Here is a 24,032-nt window from a genome sequence, read left to right on the forward strand (position 1 = left end):
CCTTTCTTTCACATAACATACTTTACCTTGTTTGCAACGGGATGCATTAGCACCTCAGACAGCGAAAATCTGTGTCGTCGTTTTCTGCCTTAATATGCTGTATGGCAACATAAAAACAGTAATACCCAGGCGTCTATGGTCTGACACACACTGCTCAGTGGTAAGTTAATGGGGCTCACGTGCGTAGCTGCCGTTGTTTTTGATTTAAAGAAGTTGTTGCATTCACAGACACTGGCAAAGATAGAAAAGTAAGAAAAGAAAATGTGTCAAAAATCATGAAGATAAAGAGGTACAGTAGGCCGACCCTCCCCGAGGCTGACTTTAACAGACTATTTGGTTAAAAGCACTAAAAACTACAAAAACAACAGCTGAGATGAATCCATATCTGATTGTCCTAAAAAACATTAAATAAGTCCAATGATATTTGATTTTTTTTCTTATTTATCCCACAAAAAGACCAAAGCCAACAATGACTTAATCCTGTAAAAGCGTGTGTGTATTCAGAGCCTGATATATCCCACTCCTCTGTGCCGTAGAGCTCCATTGTTCCAAAAACTATCAAAACATCAATGAGCCACACTGTGGCACTGGATTCCTTCGTTACTATCCACATTGGCACCGTACTTTATTTCCACTGCTGAAAATAGTCCCCAACAAATGCACCATTTACTCTGCTAAGCGACATGTTTTAGAATCACACTATTAAATGACAATGTGAAAGGGGTTGCTCCTAGTGATGAACGTACAGACCATCATGGCCCAAATCAGCTGCTCCCCTTAGCTTTAAAGAGTTTTATAGTGAGTTTCAGCTCATTGTTTAACTGTCCAGCCGCAACGGAACTGTTCTGGTTCACTCTCACCGATTTCACAGCGTGGATTTCAGGTGAAACAGGCATCTGGTCTCAGTGTAAAATCGACCTGCTTAGCACCAAACAACAGACACAGTGGCGAGCTGGCAGACTTGTTGAGCATTCAGCAGCTGAAGAGACAGATATTTGCCTAAAGAAGAGAGAATATTGGACTTACTGTCCATAAATCAAATGAACCAGCTCTAATGCTAATGTTACTCTGTATCTGCTGGATATGTAAATAACTGACAAAACTCAAAATGTTACATGGTCTATGTTGTGTTCACGTGTTTCCGCTGCCCCCTGCTGGCAAGAAAACCAACAACATTTCTCTGGGCTCAGTGGCAGAGACAGGCTACGGGAGGCAGGGAACACAGACTTACACATTGTCGGTTTTAGTCTTTGCATGGGAAATATAGAGTAACACCAGAACTATTCTTTTAAAGGGGAACTTCTATACTTGTACTGTATCATCTGTTATCACCCCCACCCCCAATGAACCTTTTCAGTCTGTGATGTCTTCTTCGAGGTCGCTGTCAGGGGAGCTCCTCTGTCTGTACTCTGTAGTGTTGGACAGGCGTTTCCAGCTGCTGTCTTTCTGACTGCCCATACTGTGTGAGCGTCCCAGGTAGGCCAGGCGTTTGGATGCCGCTCTCTCCTCGGCTTCCTCGGCAACGCTTCCGTGCGCCCGCTCCGTGCCATGGTGGTGGAAATCGTGGCGCAGGTTCTCCAGGTTCAGAGCCCAGGGGCCGAGCTTCTGCCAGTTCACCCTCTGGAAGGCCATGATGCAGTGCAGGTTGCCACCCACCTGTGAGCCACCCAACGTTCTCTCAGTTAGGCTCTGACCCACACATGTTAAGAAGGAACTACTGTTTCCGTTCAACCTGGACCCTATACTCCTGTTTTTGTGTCTAAGTGACTAATGGGATCAACCATCTCTGACATTGGTCCAGGATTAAGAGAGAGTGTTGCAGTCGGCAGCGGAGAAACAAGCTACGATGGAAGTTAATAGGAAAGTTGTGCAGCTTGTATTTACATTCATAAAAAGGTCTGGTTTTGATTGGTCAGGCTCAGATTAATATTCTAAGTGTCTGACAACGTTAAAGCTTGTTTCACCGCTACCGACCGCAGCAATCTCGCTTAATACTGGACCAATGTCGAAGACTGTTGTTCCCGTCAGTCACTTAGACACTTAAACAGGAGAAAAGGTTGAAAAAGAACAGCAGTAACCCTTTCACATGATCAGCAACATTTCAAATAACAGGTGTGAGAAGGGGGGAACCTTTTTGGTTTTGCGGCGCTGGATCCCCCTCTCTGTGTGACGAATGTCCAGGTATTCTGGATTTTGTGTGTTGAGGTCCGTCACAACGTCCTGCCATCTGAAAAGAAGCTTCAGGTTGAACAGCTGAAACATGCATAATAATACAGGACAGGATCCAATAAGGAGACCGAAGAGAGACAGAGAGCTTACCTTTTACAGTGGATAGCTGGGTGTTTCCTGCTGGGCTCGCCAATAAGGATCCAGTGCTCCATTTCATTTGTGGGGAGAGGGCCCCTTTGCACAAAAAAACACCACTCATCGGTTTTAACAGATAAATCTGCAACTTTAAAAAAAACTGATATTTGTTTTTGCCATTTTTTAAGCAAAAATTTTGAAGAAAATGGCGAACATTCTCTCGTTTCAGCTTTTCTTATATTCTTCTATGAAGTGATGATTTTTTTACTTTTTCTGTTTTATATAATTGCAAACTGAATATCTTTGGATTTAAACTTTTGCAAACGTCACCTTGGACTGACTTATGCACACATCACAGACTAAGTAATCAAAAAACAAATCAGCAGATGAATCATGAAGGAAAAGAATCAAGTTAAACTTCAGTGATGTGACCTACCTGTAAGCCTTTGCTGCTTTGAGAGGCGTGGCTTCAAAGCCCACCGGGCAGAAGTAGTGGTTCTGGCAGTGGTAGATGTAGGCCATAGACTCGTCGTTCAGCCCTTGCGTCAGTTTCATCAACGCTCCTTCAGCTAAAAAGAATTAAATAAAAATCGGTATTAAGCAGTTTTCCCCTTCATGAGTGGACATGCCGCTGAGCGTGACAGCTGCGGGACTCACCTGTCTCTCCTGCTGTCTTGTTTTTTCCATGTGGTTTGTACAGAATGTAGGAGCAACCTCGCACCCGGAAATTGTCATTGATTTGTCTGAACCACCTGAAAAAAAATGCTTTGGCTTTGATTATCGCGCTGCACACGTTTTCTAAAATGTAGTGGTTGTTTAAAAAGACTTTAGAAGCAGCTTTGTGTACCGCATGAGTGTAGCATTGCCAGTGAAAGGGCCAAACTTGATTTCTTCAAAAGGCGGCTGAAAACCGAGAATATGCAGAGCCTCCTCCTGAGAGATTGGTGGTAGACTAGCAATGCAAATACATGTACACTTAGTGTGTGAGGAGCTGTATTTCTTTGTAAAAAGAAGTGTGATGGACGCCGTTACGTGCTGCTCACCTCCCTGCACCCAGAGTGCTGTACAAGAAGTTCCAGCAGGAAACCAGGGAAGAGATTCCACATGAAGTCTTGTACTGTGGCCGACTGATGCAGTACCTGAAGCAAAAAGAAGAATCCCCAGGATATACAAACAAAAAATCCACTGAATATATCATATTGCAATAGGAATTTCTCGACAGAATCAATACTAAGCTCACTTCTTCAAAACTCTCCACAAAGTGAGCACAACAGAGGTCATTTTGGACTAAACTGTGGATCATTTTTCATCAGGATCAGGTCTGGGACCTTGGTAGGGAGGATGACTGCAGAGGTTTTGGTCAGCCTTCTATCAGAGGGGAGAGGTCCCAACAGTTTGTGTCTGGGTTAAGAGAAAGTTAAGAGTCTTTCCCGCCTGCATTGCTTTGACACGGGGACTATATCAGTTTGTTATCAACTGCCTGCGACATATTGTGAAAATCCAAACATTTTTGTGTTATTAGACAGGAAATATCAGTAACTGTCAATCTTTTTTAGTGCTATATGGATCTACATTTATACAGTAATAATGTAATAATTGTAAGGGGATGATTTGTTTCAAGACTTTCTTCTAGGCAGCCGGATCCATCTCAGGATGGATTCTCACGGAGGAATTCTTTTCCTCGGGAGAAGGTTAGGATCATCAGCCACATGATCACATATCCATCTTGGACACAGTGAATACTGGATGTCTGGACAAAAGATCCGTCTCCTGGATTTGAAGCAGATGAGAACTAGTGGCCAAATGCAGAAGACAGGTATTTCTATTTCTGTAACGATCCTAAACATGTGTGTACAGTGTAAAGGTTTGCATTGCATTACTGGAACTACTTTATCTGGTTTTGTGCACATGTAATTAGTCCAAAAAATACTGAAGTGTCCTTCTTTTTAATGTACTGGACTCTTGGTTTATACAAAATTAATAAAAAAACAGAGATACATAATGTAGTGCTACCTGTTGTTGGTGTTTTTCTAGATCATTCTGTAATGAGTGATGAAGTGTTTTGGTTGGAGGATAAATGTTAGTAGCTACACCACACATACATTCCAGGTTGTAGTTCTTTAAAAAACAATCACAATGGTCTTGGGTGGCGCTAGGCTGCAGATGCAGCGACGGTGGTGGCTCTGCTACGGTCTCGGGAAGGAAGCTCCACGTTGCTTAGAATAACTGCCACTTCTGAGAAAGTGAACTCCGTGTAAAGAAATGTGTGTGTATGTGTATGTGTGTGTGAATATATATAACTTTACCATCTCCTGAGGTCAAGCACTTTTCTCTCTTTGATCTCGTCCAGCAAGGCATGCGGAGGGACGTCTTGCAGATTGCGGCTGGGTCTGTCTGATGACTTCATCTTCTTGCTGCTGCATTTCTTCACATTGCCTGAAACACAGCCTCAGTCACTGGAGACTAAACCATGGTTTAAATGTAGGGCTGGGCAATACATCCATAATATATCAACATCGATATTTGAGGCTAGATATCATCATCAATTCGGTATATGGTCATATCATGATGTGTTGTCTTGTCCTGGTTTTAAAGGTTGCATCACAGTAAATTGTTGTGAACTAACCAGACTTACTAGCTGTTTTATTATTTGCCTTTACCATTATTAAATCCACATATGCTGATGGTAATTTATAGAAACTCTCACTGTGTTCATATTTTTATGAATAATCCCAACAATTTCGCCGCAATATCGACTTCAAAGTATCTGGTCATGCTATTTAAAACAGGAGAAGCAGCTTTGGGGGATAGCAAGCCAGACCAAGTGTGAACATCATTTATACGACACTTCTATCTGACATGTTTCTTACTTGTTCTTATTTTTCTAGTGAGCACAGCGTTGAAGTCTGTGGTATCAATCTCCCAGGCCAAGATAGGTTTGGTGTGGCCAGAGGACACTTCCACCATGTCACAGTCCTCATCGGATCCCACATGGGCCCCTCCAGACTGGCCAGTGCTGAAGTCAGCGGCGTGTTTGGGCTTCACAAGTGACAGCCCATCATCCTGCTTGTTCGGGACAACGTCCCTGGTTGCATTTGGGGGACAGTACACAGAGGCAGCCTGGTTGACAAGAGCATAATCGGAGCAGACGGTGTAGAACTTCTCACGGGAGTGTGTGACTGGGCAGGTCCACGGCAGGTGGAGTTCTGCACTCGAAGCCCTCCTGATCCTCGCAGCGTCCCGGACGAGGGAGCTGATCAGACCGCGTTCCTCCTCCCCATCATTGGGCCTTTGCAGCCCCGACGGTTCAGCTGGCCCAGACGGGTTCGCTCCTTGACCTTCTGACGTATTAGGCATCGGACAGCCACGCCCAGGACCGACGGCACAACTAGCCGAGGCTGAAGTGATGGCGGTCTTTTCTGATGACGAAGGGACAATAGAGAGATACATGAAGATGGAGCTAATGCAATGGAGACCCAACACTGTGCACTCAGGGAACATCTGATCCTTTGTTATCATTGAAGAACTTACAAAAATAAGCTTACAATGTCTCAGAGAGGATGTATTCAATCAAATACACACAAGAGAATGTAATATACAACCTGGAGAAAACACAAAATATATACAGATAGAGATATAGAGATATATACATTTTAAAAAGTAGCTTAAATAAAAAGGGTGGGTGGGTGGGGGGGATTATGTATAAATTAAATTAAATATCTGAAATATAAACTCATGAATAAGACACCAAGCACATACACAATTTCACAGAGGAAGCAAGGCATTATAATGCAACCCTAGGGAGCAAATTCCACTCAGCACTAACCCTGAAGTCCATTGCTTAACTGCCAGGCCCTTTAGACAGCCCCATGCATTATATTATATTACCTTTAACCTAGATTAATAAGTCATCTATTAGGAAAACAGCCTGCAGGGGCTCCTATTACCCGGATGTGGAAAGCTTAGTGTTATTGAAAATGAACTAACATGTCACCTGTAACGCCGCTGTAGTCGAGATGAAAACAGCCCGAGTAGTAGTGACAGACATCTATCTATCTATCTATCTATCTATATAGATATAGATATAGATACAGATACAGATCTACCTCTCTAGCTGTGTGCCAGGCCGGAGCTAGCAGTGCTGTATGGTACCTAGCAGTGCTGTTTGGTACCTAGCAGTGCTGTATGGTACCTAGCAGTGCTGTTTGGTACCTAGCAGTGCTGTTTGGTACCTAGCAGTGCTGTATGGTACCTAGCAGTGCTGTATGGTACCTAGCAGTGCTGTATGGTACCTAGCAGTGCTGTATGGTACCTAGCAGTGCTGTATGGTAGCTAGCAGTGCTGTATGGTAGCTAGCAGTGCTGTTTGGTACCTAGCAGTGCTGTTTGGTACCTAGCAGTGCTGTATGGTAGCTAGCAGTGCTGTATGGTACCTAGCAGTGCTGTATGGTACCTAGCAGTGCTGTTTGGTACATAGCAGTGCTGTATGGTAGCTAGCAGTGCTGTATGGTAGCTAGCAGTGCTGTATGGTAGCTAGCAGTGCTGTATGGTAGCTAGCAGTGCTGTATGGTAGCTAGCAGTGCTGTATGGTACCTAGCAGTGCTGTATGGTAGCTAGCAGTGCTGTATGGTAGCTAGCAGTAGTAAACACACCCCGTTGTTTCGGTCTTTCTTCCCCCGTACTACGTCCACGGCTTAGTACCGAGGGGCTGGGAATCAGTGAAGCGTCGAGCTAACCACATATCACTAAAGGGAGCTGACATTAGGTTAGTACATTTAAAAAAAAGAAAATAACGCTAATAATTACGAGCCATCGTCCTGCTTACCCGTATCCTCCTCCCGTGCAGGGTTGAAGGACTGTACCATTCTGAGGAGCAACCGCGGTGTCCAATAAATAATTAAAGCTAGATAATACAATTAAAACACTGATACAAACGTACAAAATCGTACTGAAGACCGTAGTTTATTGTTTTGTGTAATATGTACTTCAAATATTACATAAATATCACCTATCCCGAGTTAGTAATCCTTGGAATGATCCTACATTTGAACCAATCACAGGAGAGACAGCGCTAGCCCTTAAAACTTATTTACTTCATGGAAGGTAAGTCGGTCTATGTCTTTTCACTGGATATCGGGCTTAGATCGTTTAACAACTACAACAATAAAAGTGGGAAAGTGAGGGAAATGTGTATGATCAATAGAGAAGTGGGACAAATAAAACGATCAAGCAATGGGCATTAACCAAGTCACTGTCACGGAGAAAGTTCAAGTGGAAAGTATTGGTGTAACAGTCCAGGGTGAGGCAGACCGGATGCTGGAGAGAGAAATCACTACCATGTGTTTTAGGAATGCTCTGGGATATTCCCATAACGGTCTATGGATATGAGCCACCTCTGCAAGACAGTCCCAGACAGCAGGGGAAAGTGTCCCACATAGGATGTCACCACAGCTTCTTGGCATTCCTGAAACGTTGTAAAAGGTTCAATATTAAGCTCATTTAGTCCTTTTGAGGTATTTTGGGTTTCTACTGGAACATTTTAAAGTGTTTTTCTCATACATGTATGTACATTTACCAGTCTGCGTTTCAGAATATATATATATATATATTAGTTGTGACATCACAACACACAACCTGAAATTAAAGGACCACCCCTAAGCAGACATGCATGACATTTTTGTAATAGAAAATGAGCATTTGCTTTGAGTTTAATACAGGCATATTTAATAAATGTTGGAAAGGATGGATTGCGTTTACCTAACCATGTAGAATAGATTTCAGAGCATCAGTTGTATTGTTGTTTATAAAGTTATAAGATTGTTTGTGGCCTAATGCCACAAAGGGTTAATTTGAACCCAAGCCCTAAACCTAACCAGTAGTTTGAAGCCTAACCCTAACCAGATTCATGGCAAAAAGCTAACTTTCTCCCATGTCCCATGGGGGGTCATTCCTGACTGCCTTTGTGTGTTGACATGTTACAGGTGAACATGGCGAAGAAGCAGGTGATCATCGACACAGACTGCGGCATAGACGATGCTCAGGCTATAATGATGGCCTTGGCGGCCCCCAGCGTTCAGGTCGTGGCCATTACCTGTGTGTTTGGGAACGCAGCAGTTGAGAATGTGTGTCAGAATGTTTTGAGGGTGCTCTCCGTCTGTGAGCGCGAGGGGGTAAGTTCACCGAAGCTGTCTTCAAACAACCAGAAAAATTACCTGCACATATAAACTCATCCTTGTTTCCCATTTAGTAGTTTTGGCTCAACACGTTCTCCAAGATAAAGGATTAAATAGGTTTGTCATGTCCTTTCCTGAACTCTTACTGATCTCTCGCCCCCTTTCAGCAGAATGACGTTAAATGTCTTCAAAAACTATGACAAAATGATTACAACATATGACTGGCACAAAACCTATTTGGTTGGAGTTAGAAGGTGGTGGTCATTGTTAAAAGATAGAAGATGGTTAATGGGTAACTTTGGACTATCCCTTTGCTCACTAGCCTGAGATGAGTATGAAGGTAAAATATATTCATAAAGCAGAAGAAACTCTTAGACGGTGTTGCATGTGGCCTGAAGGTTAAAGAAGCAAGCTTGTGACCGGGAGGTCGCCAGTTCAATCCCCAGACCGACAGAATCAAATCTTGGTGGGGAAGGTGAAAGAGCAGTGATTCCCCTGCCCTTGAGCAAGGCCCTTAACCCCAACCGCTCCAGTGAAGCTGCTTGGTGACAGCAGATCAGCCTGGGGGGTTGTACCGGCAGCTTCCACAATATCTCTAGTTTTTAATGTAACATACAAAAGGCTAATGTTAGATATGCATGTCCATCTTTTTGTTCTGCAGATTCCAGTGTTTCGAGGTTCTGGTGGTCCTCTAGTTGGAGCCAGTAACCCAGTCAGTAACCACTTTGGAACAGATGGACTCGGGGATGTGATTAAAGACAAAGACACACAGTGGGAAGTGAAAATCCAGAGAGAGCATGCAGTCAATGCAATGATTAGACTGGTGACCGAAAACCAGAAGCAGGTGAGAAACCTCTCTTTGGGCTGTCTGTCCCCCTTCCACACACGCACTGCACTGAACTCATCTAGACTTTACCCAGAGGAGCTGCATGTGGTGAGACTGCAAATGTCCAAATCAGTTGGAACGGACACTTAACGAACTTTACCCTGCCAGCGCCCGAGTACAAAGTGTGTTAAACATCCGACTGAGCTCATGTTTGATTAGAGCAGCTGATTGTCCGGAGATTCCCAGCAAGCATGTGGGCGTTTTAATGGCGTAAAAACTGAAGAAAATATCCAAGGGTGAAGAAGGGTGAGACAACCAGATACAGGACCTTCTGTTGGGAAAGGCTTACACCAAAATCATAAATACATCAATGTTGAGGTAGTAAATAGCAAGACTTCTTTTAAAAACCTAAAGAGCAAACCAGAGAGACAAATACGGACAGAAACATGTCCTTTACAGCTACCTCTGTTACAGTATAAATATACTCTACCCACACCTTCCCTCAGACTCCTTAAATGTTTCCCAACATGTCCATGTCCAACACATTCCTCCTCCTCGCAACCCTGGATCAAAGCTTCTCCAGATGGACGTCTTCGCCCAACTCTCAGCTGCAATTCAAATGAAAGCACTGAATGAGAATTCCATAACCGCAAAATAAGTTTTTAGCCAGTACTGTACACTGGCCATTTGTCCTTGCCAGAGTTCAAGCATGGTCATATGTAGACCCCGGGATCAGGGGCGGGGCTAGAAGGGGGGCCGGACCTGGTTCATCAGACATCGTCCAGAGTTTACAGAAAACAATGTGTGTGAGGCCACTCTCTGGCGTGTACCATTAAAATGTGCTTCCGACAGGTCTCCTTGGTGGCCCTCGGCCCGCTCACTAATCTGGCATTGGCTGTCCGACTGGATCCAAGTTTTCCCCGAAAGCTCAAAGATCTGTACATTATGGGGGGCAACATGGAAGGTAATACCACCACACAACTACAGGGTTGGATTTTTGTACTTCTTTAACTGGATTTTGTCTTTGTAGGAAAAGGAAATGTGACACTATGTGCAGAGTTTAACTTTGCACTTGATCCAGAGTCTGCCTATATTGTCCTTGAAGAATACCTCTGCCCTACATACCTGGCATCATGGGAATACTCATGCAGAAATGCCCTGACATGGGTAAGCTGTTTAATAACGAACTACTGTACGTAACCCGGCACGGCTGTTACGCTTCAAACTGATTTCCTGGATTTCATTTGTACAGGAGTTCTTTGAAGAGCTGATCAATCAGGATGCAGCTGCTGCAGTCTTTATGAAGATGATAACGTCTAAATGCTGGGCTTACTCCAAAGATGCTATGAAGAGCAAGAGAGACGTGTACTTTGGACCTGGGTTTGTCTCTTATGATGCCTATGCAATGGCCGCCTGCATCGACGGCAGCGTGGTAACAGAGAGGATCCAGTGTCCCGTCCGCGTGGAGCTGCAGGGCTCTATGACTCGTGGCATGATGGCACTGGATCGCACAAATGAGCTGAAGAAGAGCCACAGTGTATTTGTTCTGACCAAGTGTGACGTGGCCAAGCTTGGTCAGTTACTCATGGAGTCTCTAAGACAACCGAAGAAGTAATCATTGATGAAATACATCAGAAGGGAAAAAAAAAGTGAATGTGCCACCCTGAATCAAATTATTTTTTGAGTATATTGAATAAAAAAAAAGCTGAACAGCTTTGACGTGACTTACAATACAAACCTTGTTTTCTCTCTTCTGTTCTTAGTTTTACCTAAAACAAAAATACACAAGGCAGCCTTCATCAACTGTTACATATTTACCCCTTCAACATAATCAACAGCTACAGAAGCAAACGTGGGGTTCCATTTTTTTCTGGAAAGGGAGCAGCCAGGGCCCCTCAGTTTGGCCTTATACCCCTAAAAAATTACTATGCCCTATGACCCCAGTGGCATTGATGGTAAAGACAAAAAGAGAGACGATTAGACTTGAATCAGGAGGACGGATGCTCCACAATGAGCTAACGATGCCCCGTAACAGCTGGAAGTGTCAAAAAGCAACGATTTGCTAACAAGTACAAGCCATATCGACATACAAGGTGATATGCTAATGTTGTGTTCACGTGTTCCCAATGTCTCCACGTGACTAAAGGAAATCAGATCTTGTAGAACTAAATAACATGAAAAAGAAGATGTTCTGCTGAAATCCTTTATTTCAATTTGCTGACAAATAGAGGCGATGTACAATACAAACCTCAAACTTGGTGTCCTGAAGAATCACTTTTCATATAATGAAAGACTCCTTCTGCCAAATAAAAGCCTAGTGCAATGATTTTGATGCAAATGTAGCAATTTGACTTGTCAAACCAACTTTAATAAGAAACCAATAAGAACACGTGGCTTAAAATAAGATGTCTGTTCCAACATTAATACTGAACATCCGCAACTCTGTGCCATGTACCAAACTTTAAGAAGGAATGCAGCCTTTCTATAACAGCAAAAATGACTGCACTTGCATTAGCATACCATATCAATATTTTTAATTTCAGGGCACCTGTTAAAAGAAATCCAAATAAAAAGTAAGCATTTCTGCCCCCGTGAATAAAAAGCTGCGGAGAACTAAACTGCCGGTTTGGTGACCTGCAGCACTGGGCTACCAAACCCACTTCAGGTAACATTGCTTTTTGTTGGGATTCTCTGATTATAAAATAATTAGACTGAGCGTACAGAGTACATCAAAGCCGTTGATGTGCTTCTGTTAAGTGCCGCCATGTTCAGTTTTAATTGCCGTTGTCCGAGGAGCTAGGCCAGGGCTCAGAGCTGCGCCTGCTCAGGATGGGGCGCCACATGCTCCATGGGTTGTAGGTCCGACTCATCTCGGTCGAAGCTGGCGGCGACGGGGCGGGACTGCTGACCAGATCGGTCAGCGTTGTCGAGTTGGTCGTTGGAGGAAAAGGGTGTATGGCTGAGTCTGCACTTGTTGACCAGATGGAGCTGCCGAAGGGTGTGGTGGCCGACCAGGGGTTGCGGGCGTTTCCCAGGAGTGACTGAAAAAAAGAGAAGGGACGCTACACAATAAAATCACGAGGAAAAAAAACTATCTGCGAGCTGCATTAAAAACACAGACACAAACAACCTCTGTCACAGACCAATGTCCAGCATGAAGTCCTACTAGGCTTGGGCGCGCTCCCGTCGTCTCCATCGTTCAGTGTAAGGTGGTCTTAAAACAAGGACTGTACTGGTTTTTAAAAGCCGATACCGATACAGATTGTTAGTAGTTATTGGAACCAATATTTGGAACTGATATGCTTTACAGTGAAAAGGCTTGTATGGCAGAACAGAAAATCATCAACTTTACATTAAGTTACCAGCTACCGGTAGCAATAGCTAACTAGCTCGGTTACATTTTTCAAATCCGATCTACTCTTCTTCCCTTTCCCGGAGTCTTGTTCTCTCTCGTCCCTCCCCTCTCTCCTCCTATCTCTTCCTGCAGGTGTTTCTGGCTCTGGATCTGTGGGTGGAGTCACCTGCGCCTCCATGTTCCTGCTCCACACCCTCAGCTACAATTCTCCATGTCTCTCTCTCTCTGTCTGTCTCTATCTCGCCCCCAACCGGTGGAGGCAGATGCCCAGCCCACCCTGAGCCATGGTTCTGCTCAAGGTTTCTGCCTCTGTGGCCTAGTACTTGCTTTTAGTGGGAATTGTTTGGTTTCTGTAAATAACACCACAGAGTCCAGTCCAGACCTGCTCTTTTATGAAAAGCGCAATGAGATAACTGTTGGGATTTGGAGCTTTATAAATAAAATTGTATTGAATGGTACAGTTATGGTCTTGCGGTGTGTGACCCTGCAAGATCCCCAGTCTTTACATATTATGACAGTCCTAACGTTAGATGTGAGATGATTGTTTTTAGATGTGAGACGGCGTCAGACTTTCTTCGAGTGTACGGTAGGCATATCTTACTGCAGTCGGGGCGGTCGGGGAGCTGGAGCTGCTGGGCCAGGAGTGCAGAGAGTCACTGCTCGGGATGTCCCAGATGGACGCGGCAGGGGTGAACTCAGGCCAGCTTGGCTGAGGCTCTGATGACTTTGGGAGATTCATTCCACTGAAAACTAGACCGACAGACAGAGAGACAGACAGAGAGACAGACTTACTTCAGTTTGAATGCAGCCAGTCAACCATAAATTGTTACACCAGTTACTCTACTTTCTTATTTGCTCGTTGACAGTGCCACAAAGGTTACCTCCTGTCAGGTTGAAGGAATTGTTGGGTCCAAAAGCAGAGAATGAGTTGGCAGAATTGAAGTTGGGACTACTGACTGTGTCAATGGGACTCCATAATCCAGAACTATGGGAGGAAAACAGATATTTGCAGAACATTGAACTGGGATTACATCTTGCTGTCATGTCTGGATGTAAATGTCATTTTCTCACACTACCTGTCAGAGCTGTCACTTTCCACTGATGTCATGTGCGGCAGAGTCTTTCCTTGGCTGTCAGTTTTACCTGGGCCAGAGCCGCCTGAAAGGAACAGGAAACATCAGTGGTCTCTCTTGTCAACAAACCACCGTAGCACAAGGGCACACGCTTTGACCAAGCATTAGTTCATGGTTACGTACGTACCTGGGCTTTTATCATAACCAGCAGCTACAGCAGCAAAGGTGGGGTTCCCATTTTTGCCCGGGAGTGGAGTGGCTGCAGACAATTTATTTCCTGGGGCCTTTTTTGGGTTTCCCTCACTGCAAAATTTTCAAAGATTCACCAATCTGATTACTAAACCAGTACCACCAACATAGTATGCTTTAATATGAAAATAAATATATATGTATAATCCACTATAACAACTAACCCAGTATTTGTAAAATCTTTACTAAAAATACAAATTCTTTTAAATCAAGAAGGTCAAACAGGCAAGCAGCCAGTAGAAAGAGAGCTGTTCAAAGGTTAAAAAAGCAGCAACAAAACCTCCTCCGGAAATCTAACAGGCAAAAATTGTTTCCTTATAAAGGGCACAGAGTAAGGGGGGGGGGGATCATGGGGTACAGAGTGGTCATTAGTGACAAAACTCTGGGGCTGGTTATCATTCATTTAGTTGGTGAGAAAGTTAAAAAGATTTGACAAATAAAAAGGAGAGGCTTCTGTTTGTTGGCTGGGAGTGGGTTATTACATAATAGACGTTGTGACAGTTGCAGGTAATGATGCTGGAGAAACAGAGCACAGCTTTTCAATCAGAGGACAAAAGTTCTTCCACAATCTTTAAACGACATAAGCTAAAATTGTGTTGTATTCGCTTCACATTTGACCATGTGGTTACCTGTTACTGTTGAGCACACTGCTGTAGGAGCCTCGGGACAGTAAGCTGGGGGAGGTGGGTGGAGGGGAGCTGGTCCCTGCTGTGATAGATCTCTTCAGGAAAGGGTCCGCGTTTATCGTCTGGATGGAGATCTGCTGGAGACTATCTGCTTCTGCATGGGTGGAAAAGATGACAATGGGATCTTTACAAGGCTGCAAAGATGGGTGAGTGTTTGAAGGAGGACCGACACTGGGTCTCACATCTCGACTTACGGACGCTGTTTTTGGAAAGTGGTACATCCCACTCTGGGGACGCAAACTCCTTCTCCCCCTCAGAGCTGCTGCTGTGGCCCAGCTCTGGCACTGGGACGCTGGACAACAATTTGGCCAAGAGAGTAGGACGCCCTTCTTCCAGCTTCCCATCAACTGCCAAAACAAACATGTCACAAACACATCTGGTATAAAAGCAAAGAGACGACATTTAAGTAGGGCTGCACAATTAATAGAATTCTTATCAAAAATCAATGTTATCTATAAGAAGAAGTATTTTGCACATTACATTTAGCAAGTCTACTCTTTTTTGTCTTGCATTCTGAAGAGGAATTCAAAAACAATCAAGCAGGAAAAGTATTAAGGGAAATTTCACAGTTCAAGGTGTTTTCCCTATTGATTTGTTTTTTAAATTTAATAAATGTAACATCTTTCCAACGAGTCATTGCATAACTGTGTTAAATTATCGTGATTTCAATATTGACTAAAATAACTGGGAGTTTGATTTTTCCATAATTGAGCAGCCCCATCATTAAGTGAGGATCGTTACATCTCTGTTTCTGCAGCGGTCTGGTCTTCGGGAGGCTGGTGAGAGGGTGCAGGGTCTTGGATGTGAAACTCTTGCGTTGTTTGTTCTCCAGCGGGGTGACATACGGCAGCTCCAGAGAACTAGGAGCCGTGAAAAGATTTGTCATGAAAAGGATTTTTTTTTTTAAAGCAATAAATAAAAAAAGATGATGTCATCGCCTGTGATTAGATAAACAGACCTGGACTTTTCAGCTGGGCTCTCTTTCTTCGTGCTTCCTTGTTTCTTGGGTTTGGGTTTGATTAGGAAATTTGAAGCCTCTTTTTCTGTGGTTACTGTTGTTTTCTTCTTCTCTGGTTCCTGGAAGAAATGATGGGAAAATATATGATAAGAGTATGCATATTATTATGCCACTTCCATAGTAGTAGATGCCAGAGTGTTTTTAAAGGTGAATATGTAGTATCAAAGTTGGCCCCTCCTCCCTGGCTCAACAGCCAGAGAGCCGAGCGAGCTAGAGAGTAAATGAAGAGAGGGAATCAGAGGAATAAAACAATCTTTTCGAATTGTTGCATGGCGGTTATGTTCTAAGGCAAAAATCCTTCATCTGGGGGTTACACACCCATGTGGAGCCCAAAGGTTCTTTGGTTACGCCCACAAACATCCCACACTCCCCGAAATAAAAATAAAAATCAGCGGATATGGTCCTTGCAGACGATGGCCACGGTGGCTGCAGCTGATTGGACGAATGTGTCACGTGGGTCTGGCTGCTCCTAAATTTTAAAACAGACCAAAATGGTGGCTAGTTCCGAATACAATCTTGTATTTCATGTAAATAGTTCACCAAAACGTGTTTCAGAAAACATCTGAAGCAACAAATAGGTCATCAAGTTTCTGAATGTGTCTTCATTTCAGATTTCCGTCAGCTATAAAGAGGCGGCGAGCCGAGCCGGCCGCTCCTCATTTGCATGAAGTTGGTTTGATTCAACTTTATGCAAATGACGATCAGGTGACTCGACGCCCTGCTTCTCCAAAGTCCCGGCGACGCTACCAGAATGCATTGCACGGCTGCTCCTATAGGAATGAATGGGAAGCGGGGAAATGATGCTAACAATGGAGAGAAAAAAGGAGCTCTTTTGAATGCTAAAAGCAGAAACTAGCACATAAATAAGTTGAGCTTTGAAATTATTTGCGGGGTATGCTATGCTATATACATTTTTTTAATGTTTATTGGTCACCATATAAAGTCTCATAGCAGACCCAAATCAATTCACATAATGAGAACTATGACTCATCTGCTATGGGACTGGACTTACTTGAGTCCATATCTCAAGTCTTTAGCTGTTAGATGCAACACATGGACAGAGTTGACAGAAATGAAATGTACAAACCAGAATGTGAGCTCGGACTACGAGACAAGTGTACCTCTTTGATGTTTGGCTCCACATCTGGATTGGAGGTCTCTGTTGTAGTGGAGGAGCTGTCGTCGTTGTCGGCAAGGTTATCTTTTAGCTCGTCTCCCTGAGTCTTTACTGTCGATTTTTTTTCTTTCTCTTCCTTCTTTCTCTGTGATTTTGTTTTGCCGCGCAGCTTCACTTTGGATTCCAACACTGCAAACAATAGTAAACACACCCTTTAAAGACCTGTACCTGACAACAGAGGCCTACTGCCCTTTGCTCTCTTGTGATACAAACAGGTGTGGGTACCTTTGTTTTGCATTGGCTGAGTGCTCTGTTCCTGTAGAGTCTCACCACTGAGTGAATCTGGACGGTCCAGGTCGTTGTCCATGGCTCCTATTAGGTTGGCATATTCTGCATCGTCAGGACAGAGGCTTCTGTGAGGCAGTGATGGCCCAGCTAAACTTTGACCCTGGAGGTCCAGTTGTTTGGTACTCCGAGCTTTTCGGTTGGCTAGCTGGTAGGCAGCTGGAGGGCCTTCTTGGGCTGAGGCTGTACTCCCTTTGGTCAGCTGCGAGGAAGAAGCTTGCATAGGTGGGCGGCTGAGGCCGATCCGGGACCTCTTCTCTTGGCTGTCTGAGTCGGACAGGGGGCGGCTGTTGCCCTGTCGGCCTCCGCCCCGGGCTGCTCCGTTGCTGGACACATATCCTCCTCTGAAGTTCTGAGAAGAGTCGCCGTAATTGTTCAACCTAAAAGGGTTGACAATTTTCTGTTAAAGTGCATTTTACATGCAGCACCTCCCCTTCTAAGTAAGAGAAGAGTGGCAGCGATTAGCTGACTAATCAGATTCAATCGATCAAATCAATCTGCTAAAAAAAGATCCTTTTCACCAAACTTGTCAGGGTGTTTTATCATGTTTTTCTAAAGTGTTGTATAGACCAAATGATTCATCAATTAATTGATAAAATAATGAAAATAATCATATGTTGCAACAACAAAGACAAGAAAACAAGCATGATTTTCTTATTCCACTGTAAAATCATTAAATAAATGAGACTTAAATAGTCTCATTTTAGGCACAGTACAAAGTGAGAACATGGCTGGTAAATTGGCACTATAAAGTGGTCTTTCGCTCTTGCAATATTAATTATAAGAAACAATGAGAAACTACACTAAATGGGTGAAATCACCTGGTCCATCATCTGAACAGCCAATCAGAGCTCACTCACTAACTGACTCAGGTTAAACATGCGAATGTAAACAAATGACCAACGATGATGTAAGTACCAGTCACTGCAAAAGTGTCTAGCGGCTGGCCACAGCCCAACAGGTCTCACTATCCTCTCTGTGTGTCAGAGCCTCTTAAACACACCTAACCAATCCGAATGTATTTAAAGATTGTCTTAGAACCTTTTTAACAATGGATCATCTTCTTCGTTAGAATAATATTCTAACTTTTTGTACATTGATGATATCATGAGGTTTGATCAACCTTTGTCTGAGGTGTAACTTAGCCTTTCCCGTTTTACACTTACTTTGAATCACTGTGAATTTGCCCAATTTCCCTGAGATTAAAAGGTTTTCCCGTCTCCATGGAGGAGTTGGATTCCACAGACACGCGTCTCTTGAAAGGGTCCCATATGCTCTGAGCCTCCAGGTAGGCTGTGGCAATCACCAACAGAAACATGGAGCTAAAGAGACGTAAATATGGATTGTTAGATGGGTTGAAATACTATGTGAACTACAACAGCAAGGTGTTTTATTGCTTGTGGTGCTGGTGCTGCACTGCAGTACAGAGCACAACTCACCTCATGACAAGGGACACTATGATGTAGAGCTCCAGCTCCCAGCTCGGTCTGGGCAGGGTCTCTGCACATGTAGCTAACATGTGGTAGGGCAAGGAGGCGTTCAGGACAAAAACAAACTCAGAGCCTCCGCATGTCACCAATTTCAGCTCCCGGATCACGCGAGATGACGTGAAGTCGGGTGTAAACCTGTAGGGATAGGGGAGGAAATGTTGATGTTCGTAAGGCTGTTCTCAACAGTACAACAACCATGCTAATCTGGACTCAAAATCCACCTGTAGTCTATAGCTGTTTGTTAAAGTTAGGGCTGGGCAATATATTGATATTAATATCTATCTATCTATCTATCTATCTATCTATCTATCTATATTATAACATTGTGGAATGACACGTATTATCTTTTCTTGGTTTTTAAGGTTGCATTTCAGTCAAGTGATAAAGTGAAGAAATAAAAAATTGCAAATCTCTTTGTGTAAATGCTTTGTGAACGCACCAATAGTTAACCCTACAATATCATCACAATACCGACATGGGAGTTATCCCAGGTCTTCATGTGATTCAGGAAGCTACGAGCCATTTAGATGCACCACCACGTTTACATGCACACTAATATTCCACTATTACTCAGAATACGACAATGTTCTAAGATCTAAGATTTTTTTCTGTGTACACAAAAGTTTTATTTTTCTCAAATATTGTTCACAAATTTGTCTAAATCTGTGTTAGTGAGCACTTCTCCTTTGCCGTGATAATCCATCCACCTCACAGGTATGGCATATCAAGATGCTGATTAGACAGCAGGATTATTGCACAGGTGTGCCGGCTGGCCATAATAAAATGCCACTTTAAATGTTTTACCTGTATCTGTGTCTGGGGTTATGGTTGCGGTTCATTTCTCTCTCTTTCTCGACCTGACTGCCATTCATCGTCAAAACCAAGTTGAATGGGCAAATGCTCACATTCGATGGCGTCTGGCATGTTGGAGAGGTGTTATCCTCAAGGATGCACCATAACACCAGATACTGACTGGTTTTTGTTTGCATTGCGTTTATCATTTCGTTCAGTTTAAATGGGAATATTAGTGGAATATTCACTTTCATTGATCATGTACACAGCTTAGTTGGAATATTGTTTTTTTCGGATTAAGGGCCAAAACCTGAATAATGTGCATGCAAACAGTCATTGTCAAAATTCCTGAGTTGAGGCATGCAGCAAACTTGTTTGAGAAAGGCAGCTGCATTTTACATTTTCTTAAAATGCTTTTGTTTAAAAAACATGCCTTAGTTACAATCTGAAAAAGTGTGCTTTTTTTAAAAGAATATGTTTACTGTGTCTCTGCTAACGCCCAGACTGATTTACAGCACGTGTGCATTGTGGTAAAACTTCATTTTCTACAACTGGTGTTATTTGATTCAATATGAGATCAACTACACACATATATTTGTGAATGGAACTTTTTCTGACATTTTACTAATAGCAGAAAAAAACACAGGCGCAATTAATAACAAAAACAATTGGCTACATTTCATTTGGGTGTGCCAGTTTCAGGACCATGACACATGCCGGTACATTGTCTGTTGGCTATTAATAGAACAAACATAAAATCTATTATTGTTCTTCGCCCTGCGCTTTGCTTTTCCTGTTATGCCAAAAGTCAAAATGTCTGCCATGAGTAAAGTCAGTATCATGGAAAAGGCTTTTACTCTGTAACTTTAACTGATACTTAACTAATCAGGCACAATAAGTGGAGAATAAGCAGAAAATAACTGTGCAGGTCTTTAAAAACCTGACACTCAGGTTAAATCTTGAGAAAATGCATCATTTCAATTACAATTTAAGAAACTTTTTTTTTCTAATTTAATTTTAGTTTAGAGTAGTTTCACAGCTCAAAATTACTATAGCAGCCAAGCAGAACTAAGTGGCATTTGGTGGTGATGCCCTACAGAGACCTATATTTTTAGAATGACACCTTTCCTGTCAGAAAGATGACATCTCTCACAGGAAACCAGCAGGTGACATTTAAGGCCCTGACAAACCAAGCCAACGGCCAGGAACTAGTGGCCTCACGTCGGCCCTCTTCACCTTTATCTTGGTAAAATAATAGAACTGGAACCAGAGATGGTTTAGAACCGAGACGCACCAACTCTGAGTAGTTTCCTGTCTCTGCGTTATGTGGGCTCCGCCACGGCCATGCCTCTTCAGGACACTAGCGCTAGGTCCTGAGTGTATTAATTCCAACGGGAGAATTGAACGTGAACACAGATTATGAGCAATCCTTTCGCCCCGTAGTCACCAAAGTAAGTATAGGACCCTTTTTTCACAAGCCACGTTATCTCCAGAACCTTTTGACACTAACAGGACATTTTCAGAGTCCTGTTTCTGTCTCAGGACCAAACTCTCACAAGATCTGCAACAGAGAGAAGCTAACGTCAACTGACGTTTTTGAACGCCCTAACAAAACTAATCTTTGTGATGCTAAATATGTCTTTTAGCTATGTCAATATCTAACGTTAGCAAGAGGACATTATTCAAATATAACTTATTCATCCACACAATGTTCACTACACTTTCAAACAAGAAACCTTTTAACCTGCCTCTCGTCAAAGTCGTCAGATTCATCTACCATATAATCATTAATATAATAAAACTAGAGAGAGGCAGGGCAGTACTGGCCGACCAGCCTCCTCTCTTTGCCCTGTCTTTCTTAGTTCTGCTGTAATAGTTTTAGACTGCCGGGGGACTTTCTTTGAGACATTGACATCCTCTGTTCTTTATCTTTCCATTTGTGTGCAGCCATGTCCCAGAAATGCCTGTTCCTAACCTAGCTCTGGAGAATCATTGGCTCAGCCGGTTTCCTTGGATCAGGGAGGCTCCAAAATCATGGTTGTAGCTGTTGCCATGGTCCTGCTACACGTCCTGAAATGCCCTGCTACATCCTGCTATGCTCTGCTGTCTTATAATGTCGTGCAGTGCCCTGCTATGACACAAACTACTACAAACTACTATTTCTAATCAATGTTCCATTATCTTTTATTGTGACTATTATTGCCACTATTCATTTCAACCCCAACTGGTCATCAGAATCCGCCTACCAGGAGCCTTGGTCTGTCCCAGGTTTCTTCCTAAAAGGAGTTTTTCCTCGCCACTGTCGCTTGTTCTGGAGGTACCTACTAGAACTGTTGGGTCCTTGTAAATTATAGAGTGGTCTAGACCTACTCTATCTCTAAATTGTCTCGAGATAACTGTTGTTATGAATTGATTCTATAAATAAAACTGAATTGAATTCAAAGAAAAACGCCCATTTAATAGACAGGAAGAGTGTATCGTTTCATGTTATTGGTGCTGGCAATTGTCTGCGAAGTGTCTGTCGGGTCAAAATAGGTCTGAATTTGTGTAGTCTGGTCCTGGCATTACACTCACCTAGCACTCGGCAGTGTCTTTGAGAGAGGCCAAGGACAGAGATAGTGTCATTCCAATATTAACTTCATTAACAAAAACGTCCTGACTTGAATATTTGAGTTTTCCCAGCTAACATATGAGTATTGTTTTTAATTTGTAAAAGGGATAACAAGTGTTCAAATAATAAGTGAATGTGTGTCCATTTTGAGAGTGGATTTGAACTTTAAGAGAAAAAAAAAAAAAAAAAGACCTGAGGGAAGCAAGCACAAGCTGTAGAGAGACATAGAGCCAATTCATCCTCTTACTGAAGGCTTACTCAGCCAGAAAGGCTGAAAATAAGTATTAATAGAGCTTCTGCAATCCCATATTCATGTGCCGTTCCTCAGTCTTATGGCGTTTTCCAATTAATGGTACCCGCTCGACTCCCCTCGCCTTGATCCGGCCGCGCTACCCCGTCCTCCTTTTCCATTGGAGATTAGAACCGTCTCATGCTTGAGGCAAGCGTGGCTGGTCGTCACAGACACAGAACTTGGAAGGTGTGTTTGATTCTCGACGTGTGGCTGTTTGCCGGATGACACGTTTAGTTTCTAAAAAAGCTGCAGGCAGGAAAAAAACGCCGCTGGATAAAGTACTTAAACACGGCGGGTTTGTTCCAGACCCCGCCCCCGTCTGTCGCTAGCAATGGTGATGCAGCGATTAGTGACGATTCTCTCCGACCAACGATCAGCAGTCGGCAAACTTTCAAGTCACCTTTTGGTAGCACTTGCTTGCTTGGAACATCGACAGAGGTAATACTACATAAAGTACCTGTTAGCAGGTACCAGGGACTTTTTTCTTAATGAAAACCAAAAAAGGCGAGTAAAGTTGAGGCAAGTTGAGCAGGTACCATGCAGTAGAAAAAAGCAGCAAGGTTCAAATCAGACACAGTGAAATACATAATGAACAAAGACAGAGATAACATGTTAGTTCACTCACAGTATGATGAGGTCTTTTGAAGCATTTGGCTTAAGTGAAAATTCTTGACAATTGAGAACTTTGAATCCATATCCTTCACAGACTTGTCCGTTGATTTCTGCCGATTTGATGGTGATCGGGAGCAGGCCTGTGTTCTCCACTCTAAAGGTTCTTCTGAGAGTAAAGTTTGGCTCCTTGACTTTTGTCTCTGAAATAAATGAAGGGATAATAATGTATGGACATTTAATATTTTGCAACAGAGACAGAAAACTATATCATTAATTGGAGTGCTTCAGTCATTTTCATAACATTTTCAGACAGAATACACAACTTTATGGTATTTTTTAAAATAATTATCAGTGAGATTCTTGGGGTCAACTTAATGTTTTTATTTCATCACTTTGTGTTTAATGTTTTGATTGCACAAGCAAAGTGTTCAGAAATTATTTAGGACAATTTCAAAGTATATGCATGAAAAGTATGCATGGACTTGAATGCCCTTCTTGTTGGTCTTTCTTTTCTGTGTGTGGCTTTGACCAAAAGATTATGACTGTAATAACTTAAGGACAAGCTTTTTTAACAATAATGATGACTTGGAATATGAAGAAAACTGTGTTTTTGTACAATAAGGTGCACAAGTTCTGTAAAATGGAATTCTGTTAATATAATGTATGACATTCTGGGTGTGCAGAAGCTTGTTGTAGACATTCTCCACCTACATTCAACCCCTTAATACTCTGTGTGGGTGAGAGTGCCTTTCATCCGTGTGTGTGTGTGTGTGTGTGTGTGTGTGTTTGTGTGTGTGTGTATGTGTGTGTGTGGGTGTGTAAATTAAAGTGTCTGAAATCACATCTGGATTTCATCTGTATACAAGGGACCAGAAATGGAAAGTGTAAATGGGGGCCATGGTTATACCGATCTGGACTACACCAACACAAACGTACTCTCTGTGCAGTCTTTCAGCAGTGCCTCAGTCATCTTGAATCTCAGCGAGCTGCCTTGTCCTGGAGGCTTCCCTGCAACTTTCAGACTTTCCGTTGTTCCTCGGCCGTGAAGTATGATTGTGTCGATCACAGTCAGATTGTTCCTAAACAGAAG

General features: G+C 43.0%; 3 protein-coding genes across 7 annotated transcripts in view; 1 reads left to right on the forward strand and 2 right to left on the reverse strand.

Annotated features, from left to right (window-relative positions):
- Positions 1–25: 25 nt before the first annotated feature.
- On the reverse strand, positions 26–7,329 carry LOC117950586 (basic immunoglobulin-like variable motif-containing protein). Of its 3 annotated transcripts, XM_034881733.1 has the most exons (11): positions 7,129–7,329; positions 5,175–5,723; positions 4,611–4,740; positions 3,348–3,443; positions 3,152–3,256; positions 2,962–3,056; positions 2,741–2,873; positions 2,320–2,403; positions 2,131–2,227; positions 1,350–1,656; positions 26–231 (listed from the first exon to the last, which is right to left on the reverse strand). In XM_034881733.1, exons 1-10 carry the CDS (start codon positions 7,166–7,168, stop codon positions 1,354–1,356), a joined length of 1,632 nt encoding a protein of 543 aa, XP_034737624.1. In that variant the 5' UTR covers positions 7,169–7,329; the 3' UTR covers positions 26–231; positions 1,350–1,353. The 3 variants fall into 3 exon arrangements, with proteins under 3 accessions (XP_034737624.1, XP_034737623.1, XP_034737625.1); XM_034881732.1 differs by having other exon boundaries at positions 26–1,656; XM_034881734.1 differs by having other exon boundaries at positions 26–1,656; positions 6,956–7,144.
- On the forward strand, positions 6,953–11,014 carry si:ch211-201h21.5 (uncharacterized protein LOC555526 homolog). 2 transcript variants are annotated; one of them, XM_034881739.1, is made up of 6 exons: positions 6,953–7,049; positions 8,280–8,473; positions 9,138–9,320; positions 10,155–10,266; positions 10,333–10,469; positions 10,555–11,014. In XM_034881739.1, the coding sequence occupies exons 2-6, from the start codon at positions 8,291–8,293 to the stop codon at positions 10,915–10,917; spliced, it is 978 nt and encodes a 325-aa protein (XP_034737630.1). In that variant the 5' UTR covers positions 6,953–7,049; positions 8,280–8,290; the 3' UTR covers positions 10,918–11,014. The 2 variants fall into 2 exon arrangements, with proteins under 2 accessions (XP_034737630.1, XP_034737631.1); XM_034881740.1 differs by lacking the exon at positions 6,953–7,049 and adding an exon at positions 7,101–7,406 and having other exon boundaries at positions 8,285–8,473.
- Positions 11,015–11,489: 475 nt separating this feature from the next.
- The window catches only part of tmem131 (transmembrane protein 131), a 30,788-nt gene continuing 18,245 nt past the window's right edge, over positions 11,490–24,032 (reverse strand). The window contains exons 27-41 of one of the 2 annotated variants that reach the window (XM_034881722.1): positions 23,879–24,021; positions 22,956–23,142; positions 18,585–18,770; positions 18,312–18,467; positions 17,131–17,525; positions 16,805–16,989; positions 15,624–15,742; positions 15,407–15,525; positions 14,860–15,012; positions 14,609–14,759; positions 13,918–14,033; positions 13,734–13,815; positions 13,539–13,642; positions 13,259–13,407; positions 11,490–12,343 (exon numbers count right to left, since the gene is read on the reverse strand). In XM_034881722.1, the coding sequence (XP_034737613.1) occupies positions 12,077–12,343; positions 13,259–13,407; positions 13,539–13,642; positions 13,734–13,815; positions 13,918–14,033; positions 14,609–14,759; positions 14,860–15,012; positions 15,407–15,525; positions 15,624–15,742; positions 16,805–16,989; positions 17,131–17,525; positions 18,312–18,467; positions 18,585–18,770; positions 22,956–23,142; positions 23,879–24,021 (2,512 nt within the window). In that variant the 3' untranslated portion in view covers positions 11,490–12,076. Of the gene's footprint in view, positions 12,344–13,258; positions 13,408–13,538; positions 13,643–13,733; positions 13,816–13,917; positions 14,034–14,608; positions 14,760–14,859; positions 15,013–15,406; positions 15,526–15,623; positions 15,743–16,804; positions 16,990–17,085; positions 17,526–18,311; positions 18,468–18,584; positions 18,771–22,955; positions 23,143–23,878; positions 24,022–24,032 lie in introns of both variants that reach the window. The other variant, XM_034881721.1, reaches the window with a different exon arrangement.

This window comes from Etheostoma cragini, chromosome 9, assembly GCF_013103735.1.
Source record: "Etheostoma cragini isolate CJK2018 chromosome 9, CSU_Ecrag_1.0, whole genome shotgun sequence".
In the NCBI taxonomy this organism is placed as follows: Eukaryota; Metazoa; Chordata; class Actinopteri; order Perciformes; family Percidae; genus Etheostoma; species Etheostoma cragini.